Source organism: Strix uralensis, chromosome 27, assembly GCF_047716275.1.
Source record: "Strix uralensis isolate ZFMK-TIS-50842 chromosome 27, bStrUra1, whole genome shotgun sequence".
NCBI classification, from domain to species: Eukaryota; Metazoa; Chordata; class Aves; order Strigiformes; family Strigidae; genus Strix; species Strix uralensis.
In genome coordinates, this window is record NC_133998.1 from 1,445,975 (window position 1) to 1,467,066 (window position 21,092).

General features: G+C 45.1%; 1 protein-coding gene and 1 long non-coding RNA gene across 2 annotated transcripts; one reads left to right on the forward strand and one right to left on the reverse strand.

Annotated features, from left to right (window-relative positions):
• The first annotated feature begins 78 nt into the window (after positions 1 to 78).
• RAB11B (RAB11B, member RAS oncogene family) lies at positions 79 to 20,358 on the forward strand. The gene is made up of 5 exons (XM_074851906.1): positions 79 to 173; positions 7,144 to 7,339; positions 9,307 to 9,500; positions 11,052 to 11,132; positions 15,457 to 20,358. Exons 1-5 carry the CDS (start codon positions 134 to 136, stop codon positions 15,600 to 15,602), a joined length of 657 nt encoding a protein of 218 aa, XP_074708007.1. The 5' UTR covers positions 79 to 133; the 3' UTR covers positions 15,603 to 20,358.
• LOC141935567 (uncharacterized) lies at positions 11,020 to 20,978 on the reverse strand. Its single transcript, XR_012626579.1, has 3 exons — positions 20,535 to 20,978; positions 19,776 to 19,834; positions 11,020 to 11,204 (listed from the first exon to the last, which is right to left on the reverse strand). It is a non-coding gene; the product is annotated as an uncharacterized LOC141935567 (long non-coding RNA).
• Positions 20,979 to 21,092: the final 114 nt, after the last annotated feature.

A 21,092-nucleotide genomic window follows, 5' to 3' on the forward strand; every position in this document is an offset into this window, starting at 1 on the left:
CGCCCGCCTCCTGCGGGCTCTGGCGGCCGCTGATAGGTGGCGGCTGGAACGCCCCGCCCCCGTCCCCCCCCCCCCCCCGGCTGGGCCGCGGTCGGTGCCTGGCAGCCAGAGGGTCGGCGCCGCCGCCATCGCCATGGGCACCCGCGACGACGAGTACGACTACCTCTTCAAAGGTACCGCCGCCGGCCGCACCGCACCGCCTCGGCGCGGCCGCACCGCTCGGCGGGCCCGCGGCGGCGCTGGGCCCGGCCCGGCAGGCCGCGCTACCCGGGGCCCGGGGCGGCCGCCGGGGCCTTTGTGCGCGGGGCGGCCTTGCAGGCAGCGCCCGCCGCCCCCGCCCGCGGCGGAGGCTCGGCTGGGCCTGGCGCCGGGCTGCGGCGGGCGAGCAGCAGAGAGGGGGAGCCCCGCGGGCCTTCCCCGCCCCGCCGCGGCGGGGGCTGCGCGCTGGCAGCCGGGCGGTTGTGAGCGCCGGGGGCCGCGCTGGGAGTGCGGCCGCGGGGAGGGGCTGGCACGGGGGAGAGGGTCAGGGCTTGGGCCGGGGGCTGGACGGCAGGTGGGCTCCGGGCCGGGGGTTGCGCCTGGCGGTGGTGCCGTTGGTGTGGGTCGTCCGAGAGATTCCCCCCCCGGTTTCGAGCCGGAGCTGAAAAAACTTCAGCTTCAGTGGAGAACTCCGCAGGCGGCTAACCGAAGCTGAAGCCAGGAAGCTTAATAGTGTTATTTTGGCTTTACCTGGGGTTATTTTAACGCTTCTGTACCAATACTTGTGACATTTTGGGTTGTCCAGCAACTGCGTGCAGGGGTTGTGTGAGAAAATAGGCAACTGCTGGGTGGATTTAGTGCCGCTCTTCTTGTGCTGGCTCAGGTGGTTTTTATTGTCGTTCACGTCCTCATGTGTGAAGGTTGCTGCAGGTCGGTGTCCTGCATGTGTAAAGATGCTCGGGCTGACCCAGCGTGTCCCACCGTTCTGCCTTTGAGGCCCAAGGAATAGTGCGGATGGGTGTAAACCGTTCACCTTCGTATTTCCCAACCTCTTACGCTTGGTCTCCTGTGGTAACGTGGCTGAAACCCTTGGATTCACCCAAAGAGTTCCAGCTTACAAAAGGCGAGGTTGATGTTGCTGTCTGTGGGTGCTCAGGTGGGCTGGTGGGGCTGTGCTTGCTGCCATGAAAATTTCCCAGGAGTTTGATGTCAGGGCACACTTGTACGTACCTGAACCCTAACACTGGCAGCAGCGATTCCTCACTTGCTTCTTGATGAAAGGAAAGAGCAATTACTCACCTGTTGGAAATATTTTATGGATGCATTTGCCTGTTTGGTGTATTTGTTTTACAGTCTTCAAGATGGTGTGTGTGTGGGGGGAACCCTTATTTCTTCTCTGCCTATAAAGCAGAAGACTAGCCTCCAAAAATATGCTAAACTGTCTGGGTCTAAACTAGTTTCCTTCTGAAGTCATTCCACTGTCTCTTTCCCAAGTGGTTTAATAGCCAGGAACTTGAAAGCCTAAAGATTTTATTTCTCTCTTTCTTTTTGTGAATAGTCAATTAGGTAGGCAAAACTGAATTCATCTTTAAAAATACTTACGCTGCTTTGAAATGCGTTTTTAATTTTATCTAGAGTGAAACTTAACCTAAAGCTATTTGGTTGTATTGATACTGCAAAGTAACTCGGCTTACTTTGTAGCCCTTACTGAAAAATGGGGGAGAGAATTGTCATTTTCTGTGAGTCTTTTGGGTAAGGGTAGTTGTGTGGATGGTTTTTAAAAAAAAAAACAACACCCCCCCCCCCCTTCCCTATCTACTCATCTTTTCCTTCCTTTCTTCTAGCTTTCTGGGACTAGGCAAGAAATAATGAATGTAAATGGGACCAAGTGGGATGAGGTCTCCACTGTAGGACCAATTCCCCTTCCTTTGCCCTCTGCCCTCTTGAATAATGGAATTAAATATCAAGGGGAATTGACGTAATGAAAAAAAATGTCTGGGCTTTGACTGACTTCTGGTTTAGCCCCTTCTTAGCTACATAGATTGGACTCTCTTCTGTCAGGCACATATAGTGGTCAGAGGTAGAAATAATGGTGGAGGAGGATTACAGTCTGGGAAAGATTATTTTCATTAAGTTTAAGGTTTGACCATTTTCCCTAGCCCCCATTTCCAAAGGAGGTTTGGTTGGACTCTGATTTTAGCTTTTACAGCTGTGCCTGTTTAAGAAATTTGCATCCTTGCATTGTAATATTATTTAGGATGACTCCAGTTGAATGCAGTGTTGCTTTCAAGTCACAGTTTTTACTTTTTTATGTTGTGGAAGATCTGGAACTGCTTGTATAGGAACTTCTGTCATTTAGCATAGATTATATTAATCAGCTTTATGAAGAGTTTAAAAGGCGAAGAGCCCCGTTTATTGTTGGTCTCTTTCATGTGAAATACTGCCTATAAAACAGTTGTTCAGCGGTGAAAATGGCCAAGGAGTTTGTAGCAAGTGTTTCTGTGCGTAGCTGGCTTGCTGTTCTTAGTGTTCCCTTGTTCACGTCACCCATCAGCTTGTGCTTCAGATCCAGCCATTTCAATAGGGCTGCAGGAGAGACAAACATTATTGGCTTATCGGGTCTAGCACGCAGTAGGCAAAAACTAATTTAAGGTTTGGTGGCACTCTGGGGATGCGAGTGTGGTTATAGTCAGAGCTGTTCTGCTAAACTAGTGCCTCTTTATCTTTATTCCAAATTTCCCTTTCTTCTGTGTGCATCCCGACAGTCAGAACTGCCTATTTTATTGATCACAACAAAATGTTGTTTGTTAACAAAATGACTGAGCCAACCTTTGGGAGAACAAGCTGAATTCTGTGTGCAGAGCTGCGCAGAATAATGAGGCTGTGAGGATCTTGGTGTAGATGCATTTCAGTGATGTAACCCAAGCAAAGCCAGTGGTTCAGGGCTCTGTTCCCAATTAATTTTGTAGCTGGGATGGTTAAAAAGCAGGAACTTTTCGTGATGAGTTTTGAATGGGTTGGATCTGGATTTGAATTCATGACCTTTTAATAGTTGCTAAAATATTGGAAGCCTTGTACCTATTAAAATGTGATCTGCACATTAATTTTCCCTTCAAGAAAATTAGCTATTATCAGTGTTTATTTTAAAAATTAAATTTGAGGTTGTGCAGATGTACGCTGGCTCATGAAAAAGGAAGGAAAAAACACCCGTAGGAAAAAAAAATCTTTCTGTTACCTTTGTGGGAATTTAGACTGCTCTGATTAGAGCTTAAGCCTAACAAAGGCTGTGCTTATTAAAAACAAATGCGTGTCATATTAGTCATCAATTTCTGGCAACCTTATGTACTCAATATTTATAATGAACTCTGCTTATGTGGTCTCTGCTAGAGTCTTGATTGTTCAAAAGAATATATTCTTTTTTTGCCAGATTAATGAACTAGTGTATTTAAAATTCTGTCATAAACTTGATCTTTCTTTTTCTTACCAACAATGTATTGCCCTGGATTTTTAATTCTGCCTTTCGCTTGCTTTGTACCAGGATCCCGTGGTATGAAGCAGGTGTCGGGGTGATGGAGTTGTGCTCTGCTCGGGCGGCTGTAGGTCCGTGTGTTGTGAGGCCTAACACGAGACGGGAAGCGAAGTGATGATGGTGACTGAGATCTGAATGCTTTGCTGTTGATGGACTGACGTGGTGAATGGTAACCCGCAGACTGGCACAGCGTGGTGCAGGAGAGAGAAGATCAGGAAGGACTGAAGGAGCAGCACCACGATTCTGGATGTGAATGGGGCACTAAGCGTGGCTTGTTTGTGTATTTACAGCCATCTGATGGTGATTGGTGCTGGTTATTGGTTCAGGTCACTTCCAAGTTAAAACCAGTCCATTACCAGTGTGGCTCTAAAGGCCATTTAGGGAGTATGAGTTCATTGATGCTGGTGAGATGTGTTTAGGGAGTGTTCAGGCTCTTAGATCTGATTTGGAACTTTCTTTTCTACACTGTTGAGACTTCTGCATTTGAACAGGCAATGCAAAATTTGGGAACTTTCCCAAGATGTAATCACTTAGTGCAGAATCTTGAAGGTATCTTCTTGCTCAATTCCCGTAGAAAATAAAAGTTTGTGGGTTCTGTCTGTGTGTGGCCCTCCAGTCTTTGCATCTTTCTACTGAAAGTGAAAATGCTCATTTAATGCTCAAGATTGAGTATTAACAAGAAGCACTTGGAGACTGTAAGGTAGAGAGAACATTATTTACTGAGTTGGGATCTGGTTGCCTTCTTTTGTTACTTCTGCATCCAGTAACTTCACAAAAATTCTCTCTTATAAACTCTGCTAGATTGTGGAGAAGCCGGGTAAAGGGGAGCCTGGTGCTGTGCTGCCCGATTGCAGCAGAGGCGAGTAACCAGCTAAAGTAGTGCAGGACCCCCTGAATTTTCTTCCTGTGACAGATGGAGTTAATGACCTGAGAGCCATTTGCACAGTTTATGCACAAAGCTGATAATTTTAAAATGCCAGAGGATAGGAGGTGGCTAGAACCTGGAGAGATAGCTGTGCTTTCTCAGGCTGCAGATTCACGAGAAGGTAACTCCCTTCAGAAACAGTTGGAAGCTTCAGGTTTTTTCCAAGCTGGTCTAGTTTGCATGGTGGATGTTCATACCTCCTTCTGGTTCTGGTCAGGGCTTGGCTGTAGGGTCCAGCCTACTCCAAGCCAGCAGATCACTGTGCAGGATGGGTGACCTTCGGCCCGTTCTTGGAACGCCCTGTGGAATTAGTGATGAAAAACTGTTTGTCTGGAAAATAAAACTAACAAAATCCTAGAGTTAGAACTCATAATAAAATCTTTTATATATATCTGTTCTCATACCCTAAAAAATGGTTTAGGCAGTTTGCCAGTGAAGGCAGAGCACTGTGAGGAGCTGATTTAAGCTATCCTGGGTGGGGAGTTGTGGCGCCTTGCCACGATCCACTGGCTGCCCATTCCTGCCTCTGTTGTATTTTGGCTGTTCAGCTGTGCTAGCACAATTGTCCGTCTATCTGTGCTGTCAGCCGGATGAAATGCTTGGGGGGGAGTTGGGAGCATTTCAGCAATCTCCCCGTGCAGCTCCGGAGCTGTCGCGGCAGAGTAACAGAGTAGCAGAAGTTTGGGAATGTGCTAGCAGGGGTGGGGGAGGTATGTGAACTGGAGCAGTGTGCTGCCAGAGCTGTATCCTGAAACAATGGCTTGAGCAGAAAAAAGCTGTAATAACACTAAAAGACCGGTATGATCCTTGGCCCTGGGAGAACGCTGGTGAGCTCATTCTGGAAGTGCGTAATGAGAAGAGTCTTCTGTAATTTGTTGTGGAGGGATCAGGAATGGTTTTTGCTGGTGTCTGCTTTTCTATAGGAAAACCAGATCATATGAATGAGGAAGATCAACAAATCTGTACTTTGAACCAAAGTAGGAAATATTCCCAAGGTTGAAGAACCCTCACTGAGGCTGCCTTTCTTCCTTCTGCTCAAGCCAGGATGCTGTTATCATGAATACCAAAGTCATAAACACAGAATCACAGAATCATTCAGGTTGGAAAAGACCCTTGGGATCATCGAGTCCAACCCTCAGCCCGACTCTACAAAGTTCTCCCCTACCCCACATCCCCCAACAGCTCATCCAAACGACCCTTAAACACACCCAGGGATGGGGACTCCACCCCCTCCCTGGGCAGCCTATTCCACTCTCTGACCACTCTTGCTGGGAAACATTTTTTCCTCATGTCCAGTCTGAACCTCCCCTGTTGCAGTTTAAAGCCGTTCCCTCTTGTTCTGTCACTAATTCCCTGGGAGAAGAGACCAGCACCAACCTCTCCACAACGTCCTTTCAGGGAGCTGTAGGGTGTGATGAGGTCTCCCCTCCCCTTCTCCTCCTCACACTGAACAGTCCCAGCTCCTTCAGTCGCTCCTCACAGGATTTATTCTCCAGGCCCTTCCCCAGCTCGTTGCCCTCCTCTGCCCTCGCTCCAGCACCTCGAGATCTCTCTCGTATTGAGGTGCCCAAAACTGGACACAACACTCCAGGTGTGGCCTCAAACAATCCAGTGTTTGCTGAGACTGAGGGAGGATGGCTTAATTGCTTTTAGTCTTGTTTCCCTTTAGTTATTTCTTGCTCTAGACAGTAATACAGGGTTTAAGAAAATGTGTGTAGCTGCTGTAGGTGCATAGTAAAGAACCTAGTATGACAAACCGTGTCGTTGGAGGTGTGAGAAGGTCTCATGGAGAGCCCAGTCCAGCATGGCTGGGTACGAAGCAGCAGCCCGAGCAGGGGTGGCAGAGGTGTGCTTCGGGATCAGCGGAGAGCTTCAGCCCCAAAGCAGGGGGAAGCTCCTGCTCCAAGATGTACCTTTTATTTTCACAATTCCTTTCAGTTAAGCTGGGTTTTGTGTGCTAAAGATCCATCTGCACTAACATTTTTCTGTTAACATGGCAACACCTTGTGTGGAGGCTGAGATTTTTAGCTCATCTTTTACTTCTCATGCAATCTACTGGAACTCGTTTTGCTGGATGAAGTTCTGCTTTGCTTGTATCTTATTTGTTAGTATCAAATGTCCCCTATTTTCCCCTTTTTATGGTGAACATATTAATGAATTAAATTATTGAAATAAAACATCCTCTACAGCCCCCACGGGAACTGCAAATAATTGTTTACCTACTGTATTATTTTTTTAAAATAAAAATAGAGTAGGCTTATACTGTACACAGGCTTTTGTCAGGCAGACAGGCAGCCTGTTGCCATGTTCTTGACTGTAGTGTTTCTTAAAATGTGGGTTGCAGCATTCCTCTGCGAGAGGTCAAGTATGCAAGGGACATCTAGTTACCTGTAATTACTGACCCTGGCTTAGGACCTCCAAAGCAATGTGTAGCCGTTGACAGTCGCTGTAGCAATTTCTCATTTCCATCTCTGAGGAACTGGGCAGTTGCTAGCAACAAAAAGGCTTAGGGCTGTTTTGGGGCCGGGGAAGCAAGCTGTGAGGACTAAAGCCTGAAGTGTTGTCAGCATAACTTTCTCCTGTGTTTTATCTGGCTGCACAACTCCTCTGGGTCCTGCCTGCAAGGCAACGTAGCAGCCAGGTAGCACCATTACACTGTGTAAATGCTGGTGTGAAGAATTAATTTTGAAAATAATGTCTCTTCTTTCAGTTGTGTTGATTGGAGACTCTGGAGTTGGGAAGAGTAATCTTCTGTCACGTTTCACACGCAATGAGTTCAATCTGGAGAGTAAGAGCACCATTGGGGTGGAATTTGCCACCAGGAGCATCCAGGTGGATGGGAAGACGATAAAAGCACAGATCTGGGATACTGCAGGACAGGAACGATACCGTGCCATTACCTCAGCGTGAGTACTATGTCTTGCTCGGGCTAACAGCAGCATTCTAGCAGAGATGGTACAGATAAATTTATGGGCAGAGAATTAATGAAACATATTTGGGACATGTGACACTGTCATTACCACACACTTCAGTGTAGATCCAAGTCGTAAGATAGCAAATACTTTTGTGTTCCTTGATTAATATAATGAAAATAATTTTTAGATTCTAATGATATTATTATAGAAAAAAATGACAGCTTAAATGAAAAGTGTGGGGAAATTCTGTCTGAGTCTTGCAGTTTGGGGGTTTTTTATCTGCCCTGGATGTGCTGTCTTCACCACATGGAATGAGTGTCATTTCTGAGAGAAGCTGGGTACTGTTTGGCATCAAGTTTTGGTCTAGACATGGTAGCTTACCATAACACCAGTGGCTTCTGGTCTTCATTGCTCCTGCAATCTTGAGATTGAGGGTATTTTTAGGACAGTCTGCAGCCACAAACTCCCTTGAAATCTCAATGACTTTGAATTAGTCACAACCCTGAAAATTAGGTCCTAGAGTGTGTGCTGAATAACCGGTAAGTAGGAAGGCAACTGTGATAATGCTGACTCTGCAGCATTAGGCACATCCCTATTTAGAACAGTGGTGTTGAGAAGCTTTCATTTATGACACCTTCTTAATCCAGACAGTGTCTTAAGATGTAACCTCTGAGTGTATCTGTTTATGCAGGTAGTAGGCAAAAGTATCTTTTAGAGGAAAAAAAGAAAACCTTATTGGCAGGCGTAGTTATTCAGGGCATATTCTGATCAGTGAGTTGAAGCTTTTTAGCATTATAGATTATAGCATTTTAGCATTAGATTTTAGCATTATATCAGTTTTTAAAGGTACAAACTTGTTTCTGAATCATGCACAGATTGAGCCATTTGTATTAAACTCAAGGGGAACTCTCTTCATTGAGGTGAAATAGGGTAATGCAGACTAGATGGGAGAAGAATACAAGAGCATGAAGCCCAAAGGGGTATATGTATAGGGAAGAAATTCCAAAACAAAGTAATGCAGAAGCAGATGCAAGTGGCAATTTCTAATTGCATCTTTTCTGTAACTGTTAGCATGTTTCTCAGAAAATTTTTGTGATCCTTAAATTGTTCTTACTGCTTAGCAGAAAAACTGCAGGCTGAGTCCAGTTCAGTAACAGACTTGGCTGTTGAGAATCAGTGCATCTGTAGTCCTGTGATCCTGCTTCTCCTTTGTGCTGGCACGAGCTCTTGCTTGACACATCGCTAGGCCAGTTCAGCTTGCTAAGCCAGCAGAACGCCAACCAGCAGTAAAAAGTGAATGTTTTCTGCTGACTTGGTGTCCTGAATCGGTTCAACGATGTGTCGGACAGGTGCTGGTGGAGCAGAGGAGAAATGTTAGGATTGTGTGGAAGAGAGATATGGACATTATAGGATTGCTGATATGGATTGGCTTGTGCTGTCCTGAACCCTTGGCTTGAGTTGAAATGGGCCCAAATCTGCAACGAGGGAGCAAACTCTGTCCTCGGATTACAGGATGTGTCCATATAGCCCAGGAGTGCCCCTCTTTGGTTTTTAAGAGGGACGGGAGGAATTTGAAAGATCAGCAACAAATACTGACATGTTACAAGTAGAAAGATAAGTTACAACTTCAAAAACCCTGTAGCAGTACCGATTTGGAAATGCATTGTGAGTTTTCTTGCACACTGCTTTAGCAGACTAAAAATGTCATGGCTTCCGCAGTCTCTTCAGCATTTTGTTACCTATATTGGATTTTTTTAGGGATGCCATTCAAAAAAAGAGCATTTGGAATGTGGTTTTAGACTTAACCCCCCCCCAACAACAGTATTTGCATCAGCACAACTCTTTCTGAAGTGGGAATGTGTTTGTTAGTAGCGATCAGTGCAGAAGAGCCAGGTACCAGGTTTGTTGGTATAATTTGGACAGAGCTCACTGTAAAGGAATGTCCCTTATGGTTTCAGATATTACCGTGGTGCTGTTGGGGCTCTTCTTGTCTATGATATTGCCAAACATCTCACCTATGAGAATGTGGAGCGCTGGCTAAAGGAGCTTAGAGATCATGCAGACAACAATATTGTCATCATGCTGGTGGGTAACAAGAGTGACCTCCGCCATCTGAGGGCCGTGCCCACTGATGAGGCCCGGGCTTTTGCAGGTTTGTAGCCAGCGTGTTCTAGGTTGGTGCTTTCTGAACTTGATGGTGTTGGTGCAATCTGTAATCACACTGTTGTGGTTCAGGACTGAACTTTCACCTCAAGTTTTCTTTTTGACCTTAAAAAGTTAATATTTTTAAAAATGAAAATATCTTGGCTTATTGAATAGCATGTGTGGTTGTGGGGTTTTTTGCCTTTTAAATCTAGTGGTAGTACGTGTTTTTTGAAACACTGTCCTTGAGCTGCCTGATAGCTGAAGATTAAACACTTCCTCCAGCAAGGCTGGAAACAGTAAGCAACATTAGAAGAGAAAATGTCACAATATAAATATAAAATATCACAACACAAAATGACTTTCCTTCCTTCCTAGAGGGAGGAAAATGTACTCTACTGAGTACCTATCAGTGTGGACAGCTGCAAATGAATACTGACCCTTCTCTTAGATTCTGTAGCTTCTGCTCCAGAGCACTGATGCATATAGTAGTGTCATCTAGTTTCATTTAAATGCAGTGATCATCAGACTTGGAGATTATCAATTGTTGGGAGAAATGAAGTGGGTTATGTGAGCTGCTGCCACTGCATTGCTTCTCTCTCTTCCTTATCTCGCAGAGCACTGGTCAAATACTCTTTTGCCCTTATAGGCCTAGGGATATTCAGCTTGCTTTTGTGTGATACTCAAGCTTGGAGGTGGAATTTAAATGTATAGTCTTTAAGCAAGCCCTAGTAATATTCCTAGAAGGATTTTAAACATGTTTTCTGAAGTTTGCTACTAAGCCAGTACCCTGTCGTTAGTAAAACCACTTTAAATTTTCAGATGAATGAGAAATGAAGTCAGTATAAGAGAAGCAAAACGAGTTAGTAGGCACCCTAGATAGTGCATTATTTTGGTCACTTGGTTCAATGACTTATTTTTTGCCCTGACTTCCTACTAAGGCTGTTTTAAATAACTAGTGATAGTACAGGTGTTGCTGTTTAAGCTCTGTGACCGAAATTTGCCTATTTCCAGGCGGGTGGTACAGTACCATTCTAGGTGTGATGCTTGGGTGTTAATCACAATCTTATTTTAAATAAAAAATATATATCATTTGCATTGTAAGAGGAAAGAAGAAAATAAACTGTATTACTAGGGGTTTTATTGTTATTTGGAGGTAAGATATGATTAGGAAAGTGTCTGTTTATCTTTCTGGGGTTGCAGAGGAGAATTATGACTCCTGTTGCAGCCAGCATGTTCTGCCTGTGCTCTTGCTCAAGGTGCTTCTAGGTGTGATCTGTAGCCAGATGAGAAGAATATTGTATTGCTTGATTGAACGAGGGCTGCAGTGAGGAAAATGTTCTCACGCTATGGACAGGCAGTGGTCAAAGGTGACACTGCTGAAATGCTAGCAGCTAAATAAATGGTGCACCAAGTTGTTCCTGGTGTAACGGGGGAAAAAAACCAAAAAGACTGTGGACTGTGCCCTGGCTGATTTGGCCTAAAAATAAAGGTGGAAAACCTCAGAGTAAAATAAAGTGCTACTGAAGTTTTTAACTGAACCATTTGTTATTTATTACAGAAAAAAATAACTTATCTTTTATTGAAACTTCTGCTCTGGATTCAACAAATGTAGAAGAAGCCTTCAAGAACATCCTTACAGGTATGGTTTGTTATGGATTCAGGGGACCTCCTGGGGTAGTGGATCTTCTTCATGCGCATGTTTTGCAGTTATCTAGAATGTTTTGGAAATGAACGTTGGGAACGATGGTTAGTTTGCAGGCCTTGTAATCTTAACTTTGTGTTCTGCCTCCCACCCCACACATACCTTTCTGCCCAAGGATCTGGTGGTTTCGAGTCTCCTGATGTTTCATAAATTCAAGCTATTGCAATAGCACTGTTGTAAAGGCACTAGTAGTTCTGTGCCTGCACAAAACCTAGGCAGTGAAGCCCCAGCCTCACTAGGAAGTTAAGTGTTCCAGTGTGTTCTCTTGCACCAAAGCAGACTGGTACGTTACTAATATTTTTGTCCAAACTACTGAACTCTTGTTCTCAGCTGATGGCAAGTGTTGTAGGTGGCTGCACCAACAGCAGCACAGCTGTGTGCAGGCTGCCTTCTGGGAACGTCCCTGAAGAGTCCTGGGAATTGTCTAAGAACGTAATAGTGGTCACAGGCCAAAATGAAGCCAGGGCTTACGATTTCCCCTGCCCAGGAATGTTCCTCAGCATGTGTAACTGCTGTAGATGTGGCTACTGAGTGCACAGTGTCCACTTGCAGCTTCAGACTTGCTGTAGATGTGGGAACACTACGTGGCTTGTGCAGTAGGTCCGCTGCATGTGGTATCAGAGGTATTCCAGGTAGTACTGCCCTACTACTTGCTTTTTTCCTCATTCAGACTAGGGCTTAGAATTTCCATTCCTTAAGATGGAGCTCTTGCCTGCATGTATTTTCTTGGCCCTCGAGTAAGGAACTGCACATGAGGTCTAGGGTTCACCAGTAAAGCTTTATTACTCTAGGCACACCAGCAAGTCCTCCTTACTGTGCTAATCCATGACCAAAGCACTTTTGTTAGTAGGCTCACAGGGATTTCCAGCTGGTGTTTTGCAAATCTGAGCTGAGTGCTCATTTGGCCTCTCTGGGGAAGAGTGTGGCTCTGTTCTAGGCTAAATGCAGCACATGGGGAGCTTGCAGACTTCCTTCAAAGTGAGGCTGGCCAAGAAGTGAGTTGTATGGTCATGAGGCAGCATGAGGAGGGAGGACAGGGTTGATTTGAAGTGGTGAGAATATATCCTGGGAGATACGTAGCCTACAGGCAGTAGAAGTGGGAAGCGTGCAGAGCAAGAGAGGCGCTTAAAATAAGCGCTGCTCATCTCTGTGTTGTTACTTCAGTTGGGGTGGGTAACTTTTCCTGAACTTGGGGTTTGGCCTGATCTTACTCTAATTTTAGTTAGGCTTTAGTTTGTATGAGTGTGTCATCACTGTATTCTGTAGCACTTTGTTGCAGAGGTTGCATTTATTATTCTGTCAGCAGTCTGAGGTGACTGCATTTGGGTAGCTCTGTGCCTGAGCTAATCCTCAGAAGCAGAGTCCTGGGAAGCATGGACCTGTCACACCCAAGGGTCTGAAGGAAACCAGCATGGGCCTGAGGGACTGCTGAATTGGAGCTAACCCTGAGAAACTTGAGCATCTCTTCTTTCAGAGACTCTGCCTTCCACTCTGTGTTCTGCAGTGGTCGTATCTCAAAATACTGTTTGAGGCGACAGGGAGGTTGATGTTTCAAAGCATAGTCTTCCACTCCTAAAATTAAGTAATTGGTAATTGGCAAAGAACCCTTAAAAATCGTATCTAAATAGGAAGAGGGCTACCAAACAGCTATTGGATTACTGTTCTACTTCTGGCTGCCCCATGAAATCTGAATCTTATCTTAAGGAGAATCTTATCTTATCTCTATAATTTGACAGTGTGTTTGTTCTGTCTCTTGAAAAGCTTTTCAAGATTCATACCATGAATGTGAAGAGGTGGCATGATCCAATTCCTGACTATTGCCTACCAGAGCTGAATTCTAGACTGATAAACTGTCTGTGTAGTCTCACCTCTGTACACTGTTTTGTGAAGTTGTGCCTGATTTCCATGTCCCACAACATTTCCAGATGAGCATTTTCTGAGCTTTATTTTGACCAGATACTGATTTCAGTTAAACAAGAATGAGCCTTTGTTCTGGTTCTACTAGATTACCAGGAACTATCTGGTGTATGTTGCTTATTGGATGCTGACCAAAGAATTGGCTTTGTATTATTGTTTCTTGATTATGTATGAATGAGAGCCTATTACCAGGAAAAAAGCTGAGTTTTAATATGGTGAATTCTGTAAGGCAGGCTCTTCTAGGTTTCTTTTTTCAGAGGTGTGCAGGGAAGCAGAAGGAAGTGTTGGGATCACTAGGTCTGGTGCTGGCCAACTCTGTTGGTACCAGAAATGTGCTGCAATTAGAGGAAGATGAGCAAGAAGAGTCAGGCAGGAGAAAAAGGATAGCCAAGCTGCTCCTGTACATAAAAGCCTGAAAGACTAGGAATGGGTTATATTTGCTGCCCAGCAAGATTTGCATTATTAAAGTTACTGGTGAAGCAACTGGAGAATATTCTGTCGAGACAAAGCTGTAAAGACCACCTGGTGCCTGAGCTGGGACTGTCTCTTGTGCAGGGCAGCCTTGTAGAAGATTTGCTGCTTATCTGTGACACCTGGCTGGGTCTGAGGCAATGTGCCTGGTGCTTTGGGATGGTATCCATGGTTTTAGTGCTCTTGAGCATAGTTTAGCAGTTGCCATCCATCCTGTCTTCCCTTGTGGTGTTGTCCTGAGACTGACCCTGCGTAGAGGAGATGGCCTAAGGTTGCTCTAGGAGAGAGCCCCAATATGGTTTGCTGTTACAGAAAAGATCCTTAGGGAGCCAGAACTCGAGCTGAGTTCAGGTCTGGGCAAGCTGAGCTCAAAACACTATCTCTTAACAGCATCCTGGGCTCCCAAAAGTGTTGAGTTTGTCCAGTTCAGGTACAGTGGGGACGTGGCTAGTAAGATTGAGTAGTCCTGAAAAGGCTGTTCCTAAAGTGATTACCTGGAGGAGAATCATCCTGGTGGTGAAAAAACCTGGGAAAAAGTGCTGTGTAGAGCAGTGAGGTGGGAACAACTGTGGGGGGCTTGGAGGGGGGAAGAGGGTGGGAGCAGAGGGACAGGAGTTTCCTTACTGGCCACCAGTTTGAGGGATTGCTAAAGACTGGAGGGGGAAAAACAAAACAAAACCCAAGACAAAAACAAACAAAAAACCCCAAACAGATGCTACCCCAAAGAAAAGAGGGTTTGGCAATGACTCTGAACAGCTAGTATTAAAATACACCACTGAGCTCGAAACAAGGGGAATGTGACAATCTCTGCACAGTTTTCCTCATCCCTTTCAGCAGAAGGAGCTGAAGGTAGCCAGTGGCAACGAGATCAGTTAAAGGATTCCATTTTAAACAATGTAAATATGTGCAGCTTCTTTAAAAAAACCTAAACAAACATACACAAAACCCACATAGTGCCCCATGACTTTTAAACCTTACTAAAGACTTTGGGTGTTGCTGTTTCGAGGCTGTGGCTGTAGGAATGTGATCATAATATTTACCATGGACTTCCAGGGAGGTACTTGCCCTTTTCCTGTCTCACAATGGAGGGAAGTTGGAACAAGGGCTTATAGTCAGTGAAATAAGTGATTTAAAACCCTTTCAACTTAAATTATTTCTACTGACTCTGCAGTTGAAATGCTTTGTGTCTGAAAGCTTTTAACCTGGCAGTCTCTCTTCAGCGGTTACAGCTCTGTGGATCTGTGTGCTTTCAGGCACAAATTAATTTGAGTCAAATAAATTAATTCTCTCAGGAAAAGCATTTTTGGATCAATATGGGGCTTTATGGAAGCATGTGGCTTTTTACTGTCATAGGTGGGAAAACGGATTTGTTGCAGAGAGGAGTAGGCATTTCTGTCATTTGGTAGTAGCAGCTTGCCAGAAGCTGAAGTGTGAAGTAGATACCATCGCTGCTGCTGCGCAATGGTGTTTTGCAAGCATCCTGTTGATTGGTGTTTCTAGATGATGTTGCCCATTTTTTTTTTTTTTGAATCAAAAATAAGATGAATCCCTGTTTTATAAAGGAGCATTCCTGCTCCTTCTTCACTTAAAAAATAATACCCATGTTCATGGAGTCATTGAAAAAGAATGTGATAGGAAGCACTGTTGTGGAAGACAGTAAGGAATCTTGTCTTAATACCTTTTCCAGACAGAGCTGGAAAGCCAGCCAGATGTTACATGCCACAGCTGGTCAGCCTAGATTCCCTTCCACAGCTCTCAAGTTAAAATCTTCCCATTTTTGGGTTCTAGCATCTTCTTTGACAGCTTGCTCTGACATGTCATGTGCTCTGTCGGAGGCAATGTCTGGGTTCTAACAAGTCTGTTCTCATTTCAGAAATCTACCGCATTGTTTCGCAGAAGCAGATTGCAGATCGGTCTGCACACGATGAGTCTCCTGGCAACAACGTAGTTGACATCAGTGTCCCACCAACCACCGATGGACAGAAATCCAACAAACTCCAGTGCTGTCAGAACCTGTGACCTCCTGTAGATGACTCTTGTGCCCTTCACTTCGTCTGTGCTTCATTTAGAAACTTGTGTGCACTTCTTATCTCCTGTGATTCAGTGACTCCCTCTTCCCTCCTTTACCCTATTCCCAAGTACCCCCTTTCATCTTAGAGCTTTAATTGTAGGGCTAACATTCCCCTGCCTCTGAAATCCCCTTCAATGTGGTGACTTTTGGGCTTGAAATGTAGGCACTGATCTGATAGACCTGTTTGTGTTGAAACATCTGCTGCTGGATATTATCCCATGAAACACTCCTCAAATGGTTTTGTTTTTTTTTCTGGGAGACAAACCATGAGGACTTGACTATAACAGTTGAAGAAATAACTACATTTAGGTGACAAGGTTTTTTTCCTCTCGTAGTCAGATTTTTTTTCTTGTGTTTCTGTAAACATGGGGGAGAAATTAAAATAGTTATCCTACCAAATGCTCTGTTTTCTGTCCCGATAAAGTCTCACAGTGAGGTTTTTAGTGGCTGCACACACATAAGAAAGCTGTTGAAAATAACATTACTTATTATGTAATTACCCCTAATACAGTTAGTCTGGCCGTGTAGTTTACCATTTCCTGCTTGGGAAATCTTTCTCTTGTTTTATTTGGGAACAATGAAGTATGTCTGCATTGCTTTCTCTGCCACCATGAATGCCTGTGCTGCTCGTGCAGGCTTTACGAAGTGGCTTAATATTTATTCATGGCTTATGTTAATCAGTTAACATTATTGTACAGTAAGTGCCAGCATATTGATTTCAGAAACCTTTTGCAACCTGTACAAGTAGGCTTATTTTGTACTGTAGATCAGTGTCTGAAAGCAGGATCTTCTGTAGTTCCAGGATTTTTTTGCATGCTGCTTTTTCTCTAGATCTTTCCTACCCCTGTTTGAGTGAAGCAATATTTTCATGTCATGTATATACCTGCACTTGTAAGGGTTTTGGTTGTTGTAGAGAAACACAATACTTTATACATTTTGTAAAACTTCTGCAGAACCATAGCATCTTGAACTTTCTCTTCATGATCTTTCACTATTGACCTTGTGCATAATCTTCTTGACCTTTACTAAAATGCATAATATTAAGATTTCACATAACTACTAACCTGTTGTTTTCCTCTTATTCTGTTTTACTGAATTGCAGACTGTAATTCTCAAATGATTGTACTTCACCTGATGTAACAGATTTGTCATCAGCAGGGCTAACTACTATAATACTTTGTTTTGCTGAATGGGAAGAATGTTATCACAACATGTGTAGTCAGTCTCTTGCTAGCTTGTGAAAATCTTCTATGATGGCTTTTCATCATTTACTAGCTCTTGCACACTTGCATCCCCTCCAGTATATGCTGAATGTTATGATGAGGCAAATACTGGGTGAAGCGATCTAAAGGAAGAGTTGGAGACCATCTGCTGCTCTCTGAAGGCTAGTGAAGCAATTTGCAGTGAAGTTTTGCTCTGTATTCTGAGACTGTACCTCACTTGATGAATCCTACCTGCATATTAGTGAGTTGATTTTTCTTTTCTGATACAAAGCAAATATGAAACTGTGAATTGTGCTTGAAGGGAAAATCTGACATTCCAGTCTCAACTGTTCTGTCTGGTTATGTAATAAAATTAAGGGCGGTTAACTCTGATGGCTTTTCTTTTTATAAGATTTCCAGACCAATGCCTTTAATTTTGTACTGTATGCACCTAGAGGGCTATAGCTCACAGCAAAGGGTGCACGTGGTGCCTAGCACTTCCACTTTTCAACTGTATTTAGAGGATACATTCAAGGTGAAGGGGTGCATGATTGCAGCCTAATCCCATGGAATGAGGGTATGAATTCCTCCTTAGGCATCACAGTGCTCTGTCCTAAGGGTGTCCCAGTTTGGGAAGCACTTTCAACACTTGGTATTTACATCAGTAGCATCCTGTTGAGGGAAGGTGCAGCCAGAGGGAACTGGAGACGTCTCCTTTTTGGTGGTCCTAGACCAGAATGTGATGTGCAGCCAGTATTTAGAAGGCTGGCAGATGAGCACACCATCAGAGAGAATGGAAAATTCTGAGATACTGAAAATATTTCATTGAAGAACAGGTGGACACTAGTGGAGCTGGGCTCCTTAATTTTTGAACAAAATTTTTTATAAAGAAATCAGTTGAATAGCATGAGGAAGGCTTATGAGTTCAGGGTGATGTATTAACATGTTTACTCTGCAAATCCTGTTCATAACATGTTTTTAGAATCAATCTGGCCTGGTATAAGCAGCTGTGAAGCAGTTTAGTCACTTCCTTGTCTCTTAAAAGATATTTTCTTTAGTCTTTGACTTTGTGGAAGGCTCTAAACTGTGCCTCAAGGTCCCAACAAAAGGTTCATGTCTAGAGTTTATGTGCTGTTAACTTACATGGGTCTTGAAGAGACTTTGTACAACTTCATTGTGTGTTGCCAAAGTCCCCCTCCGAGCAGGTGGATCTTGGACCCGTACTGTTCATGCCAGGGAGGTTGGGTTGTTTGAGATCTGTTGTGTGATGTGGAAAGGCCTACTGCCTCTTGCTGCAGGACTGTTTGCTATACCCGAGATGTGGGAAGCGTATGTGTGCACGTGTGTACATAGACCTTATGTGAGCACTGTAAACTAAGTGGTGGTTTTATCTGCTGTGGTCACTCAGTTTATTAGAGCAGGTATGGACTCTTTCCCGGGTTGGGGTGCTGTCCTCTGGGCAGTTAGAGATGCAGCCCTCCTGTAGGTTTGAGATGGTCTTGCCTAAACTAAGCACAGGGCCATTAGTGCCAATAGAAAAAGGACAGTGGACCAGTTCTGCCTGGTAAAACCATCTTCCTGTGCATAGCCAGGGAAAATGCATTTGATCTTGAGTACCCTGGTGCCCTGCTTGAAAGCACTGCACACTCCTCAGAAACTGTAGCTACAACCCAGCCTGCTGTGGGGATGGCTACTGAAATTGCAGAGGGGAGGACTTGGAGGAATCCTGAGGAAGCTTGAACTGTTGAAGAGCTGTTCTGACATTCAAAGCAGCTGTCCAATAGGCCAGACTCCTTAACCATGCTTTCCTGATGTGAAAATAACAGTTAAATGTAACCTCACCAGGACTGCTTCATACTGCAACTTTGCTGGCTCAGTGTCTCTCAGTATTACTGTCAGGAAAATAGAAAAGGTTCCAGCTCTCTTCCATCTGCCATAAGAGGTTTGAGGGCAGATTTTGGCTTATGTAAAACTCCTCGTGACAGGAAAGCTGCCTGTGAAAGAAGGAACATGTGCTATACTTGCTTTACTTGGATGTTGAGGATGACTTTCATTTAACTATTGAAAAATAACACTAAAAAGCACTGGGTGATTACCACCCAGTGTCAGCAATATAAACCTCAGTTGAAGGCTCCTGCTGATATTTAGAACAGATCCTCCAATGCCAAATTGGTTGAGTCTTTTCTGCCAACTACCCTGTTTATTATGGGGAGAGTAAAGGCCAAAATTCACACATAAAAGTGATTTGGTGGTGAGCACACAAATAGGTAGTTGGTAAAATAAATTCACTGGGTAGACTGCCTCAATCAAACTTCTTTCTGTTGAGTCAGATGCAGGCTCACAGACTGAGTTAAAGTCTGGGATCTCTGCTGAGAGTTTGTAGCCTGCACAAGACAAGAAAGTTTGGTTCATAAGAAAGTTTAAAAGCTCCGTACTTGTATAAATGTAAAAATTCAGTTGATGAGTGATTGCTTGCTACTTCGTTAAAAAGATTTTTGTGTGTGCTCTGGAGACCATCAAAATTTGGTAGAAGGAAAAGGCACTATGATTCCCTCTTGCCCCCGTGGCTGCTTCTCAGCACTTCTAGCAGGTTAGAAGCGGTAGAAAGATTGCTGCATCCTAGCGATCCCTGCGGTTTGGGTGCTGTTCTGTTAGATCACTTGTAATGGCCCCACAGTATGTGGAAAGGCTGGTAATGGGGTATTCTTGTGCGAACAGGAGAGCGCTCTCTCAGCTGGACATGCCAGGATGGTAAGGATTGGTCTGTGCCTTTTATTTGAGTAGGTCAGTTACCAAAACCTGCTTGGAAAAATGTACAGTAGGTATTTCCACTTCCTGACGCTTTGATTCCTGCATGCTGTACTGTTCCAGAAGTTGTGGATGTGATCTGTTTGTGGGCTGTTAATGGTTGAGTCTTACCTGTGCTTGGTGATTGTTTCCCTTCCAAGCATGAGGAACTCGCTTAGAGGTTCTGGACTCTGTACAAGAAAAAAGATCCTCAGTCACTTAGGGTGGCCTTTTTCCTTCATAAAAAACTAGGAAAACAGTATTAAAGGTAGGGGCCTGAACTTCAAATAAGAAAAGAAAAATCAGGCAATTAGAGGTGAAGACTAACTGTCCTTCAAGTAAAATACAGTGAGTTAGGGCTGAGGTTGGATTCTCTTGACTTGCAGACTTAACAGAGTCTTAACAGATCATACAGTTCAAATGGTGATTAATGGAATGTTTCCATGAAATTAGCATCTCCAGAGCTGCACTGTTTCAGTAAGTAACAGTAATTCTTACTTTAAACTGGTCAGATAATGCACAGTAGTGTGGTCTATCAGGCTTTGTAGGCTATAAATAGCACTGGACCTTTATACAACCCAGAAGAGAGGTTCCTTTCATTTACTTTTATTCCTGGTTCCTGTGTTAAGTGCAATTCACTCTGTAAATATACACATCACTTGATTTTTTGTGCATGGTTATGATGTATTGTGGATATAAAGATTGCCAAATCATACTGTGTGTGTAAAGTTCTGTTCCAAACACACTTGTAGAATAAAGGGAACCTAATTTTGGAGCTGCTACCTTGCTGGCTCCAAAGCCCAAGCACGGGGGTCGCTGCCAGCGTGGGTACCGTGGGTGTGCGGCTCGGGGCTGTGTCCCTGCAGGGAGGGGCAGGCCGGAGTGAATTACCTTCGGTATCCGCTACCTCCGGGAGCGAATGTTCTTGAGGGGGCTCTTCCCATCGCTTGAGCACCCTGCGCTGGGCTTTGGCCGGGCTCCTGCGCCCTCCCGCACCCGCCTGGCAGCGAGAGCCGGTCCCTGCTCTGGGGGAGCCCCCACAGGAGGTGGGTCCCCACCGAGGGACGGAGGCGGCCGCTCTGGGGGTTCCGCGCTCTGCTCCTCCAGACACAACTGTCCGAGGAGGGCGGGCGTGGGGCGGGGGCAGCGGGGGGAGGCCCGAGGCCAGGCTGGGTCCCCCCTGGGGTGGCGGTGGGGGTGTCCCTTCCGGCTGCGGCCCGACGGGAGGCGGCACCGCCGGGTCGCCGGTCGCTTCCCCGCTGGCTCCCCGCACCCTCCCCGGCCTCTCGAAGCCTCGGGTGGGGGCGAGGGGGCGCAGCCGCCCTGACAGGGCCGGGGCAGCGGGGCCGGGGTGCCCGCCGGCGCGGGGCGGGGCGCGCGTGCCCTTGGCCGGGGGGCGGGGCGCGGCCGCGCTGCCGGGTCCCTATTGGCCCGCGGCTGTTGCCAGCG

Bases quoted from the DNA above. Each gene is read 5' to 3' on its own strand.
- RAB11B (XM_074851906.1), top strand. From the start codon at position 134: ATGGGCACCCGCGACGACGAGTACGACTACCTCTTCAAAG. The intron at 174-7,143 runs GTACCGCCGCCG...CTCTTCTTTCAG, and splicing joins GTACGACTACCTCTTCAAAG to TTGTGTTGATTGGAGACTCT. The intron at 9,501-11,051 runs GTTTGTAGCCAG...TATTTATTACAG, and splicing joins TGAGGCCCGGGCTTTTGCAG to AAAAAAATAACTTATCTTTT.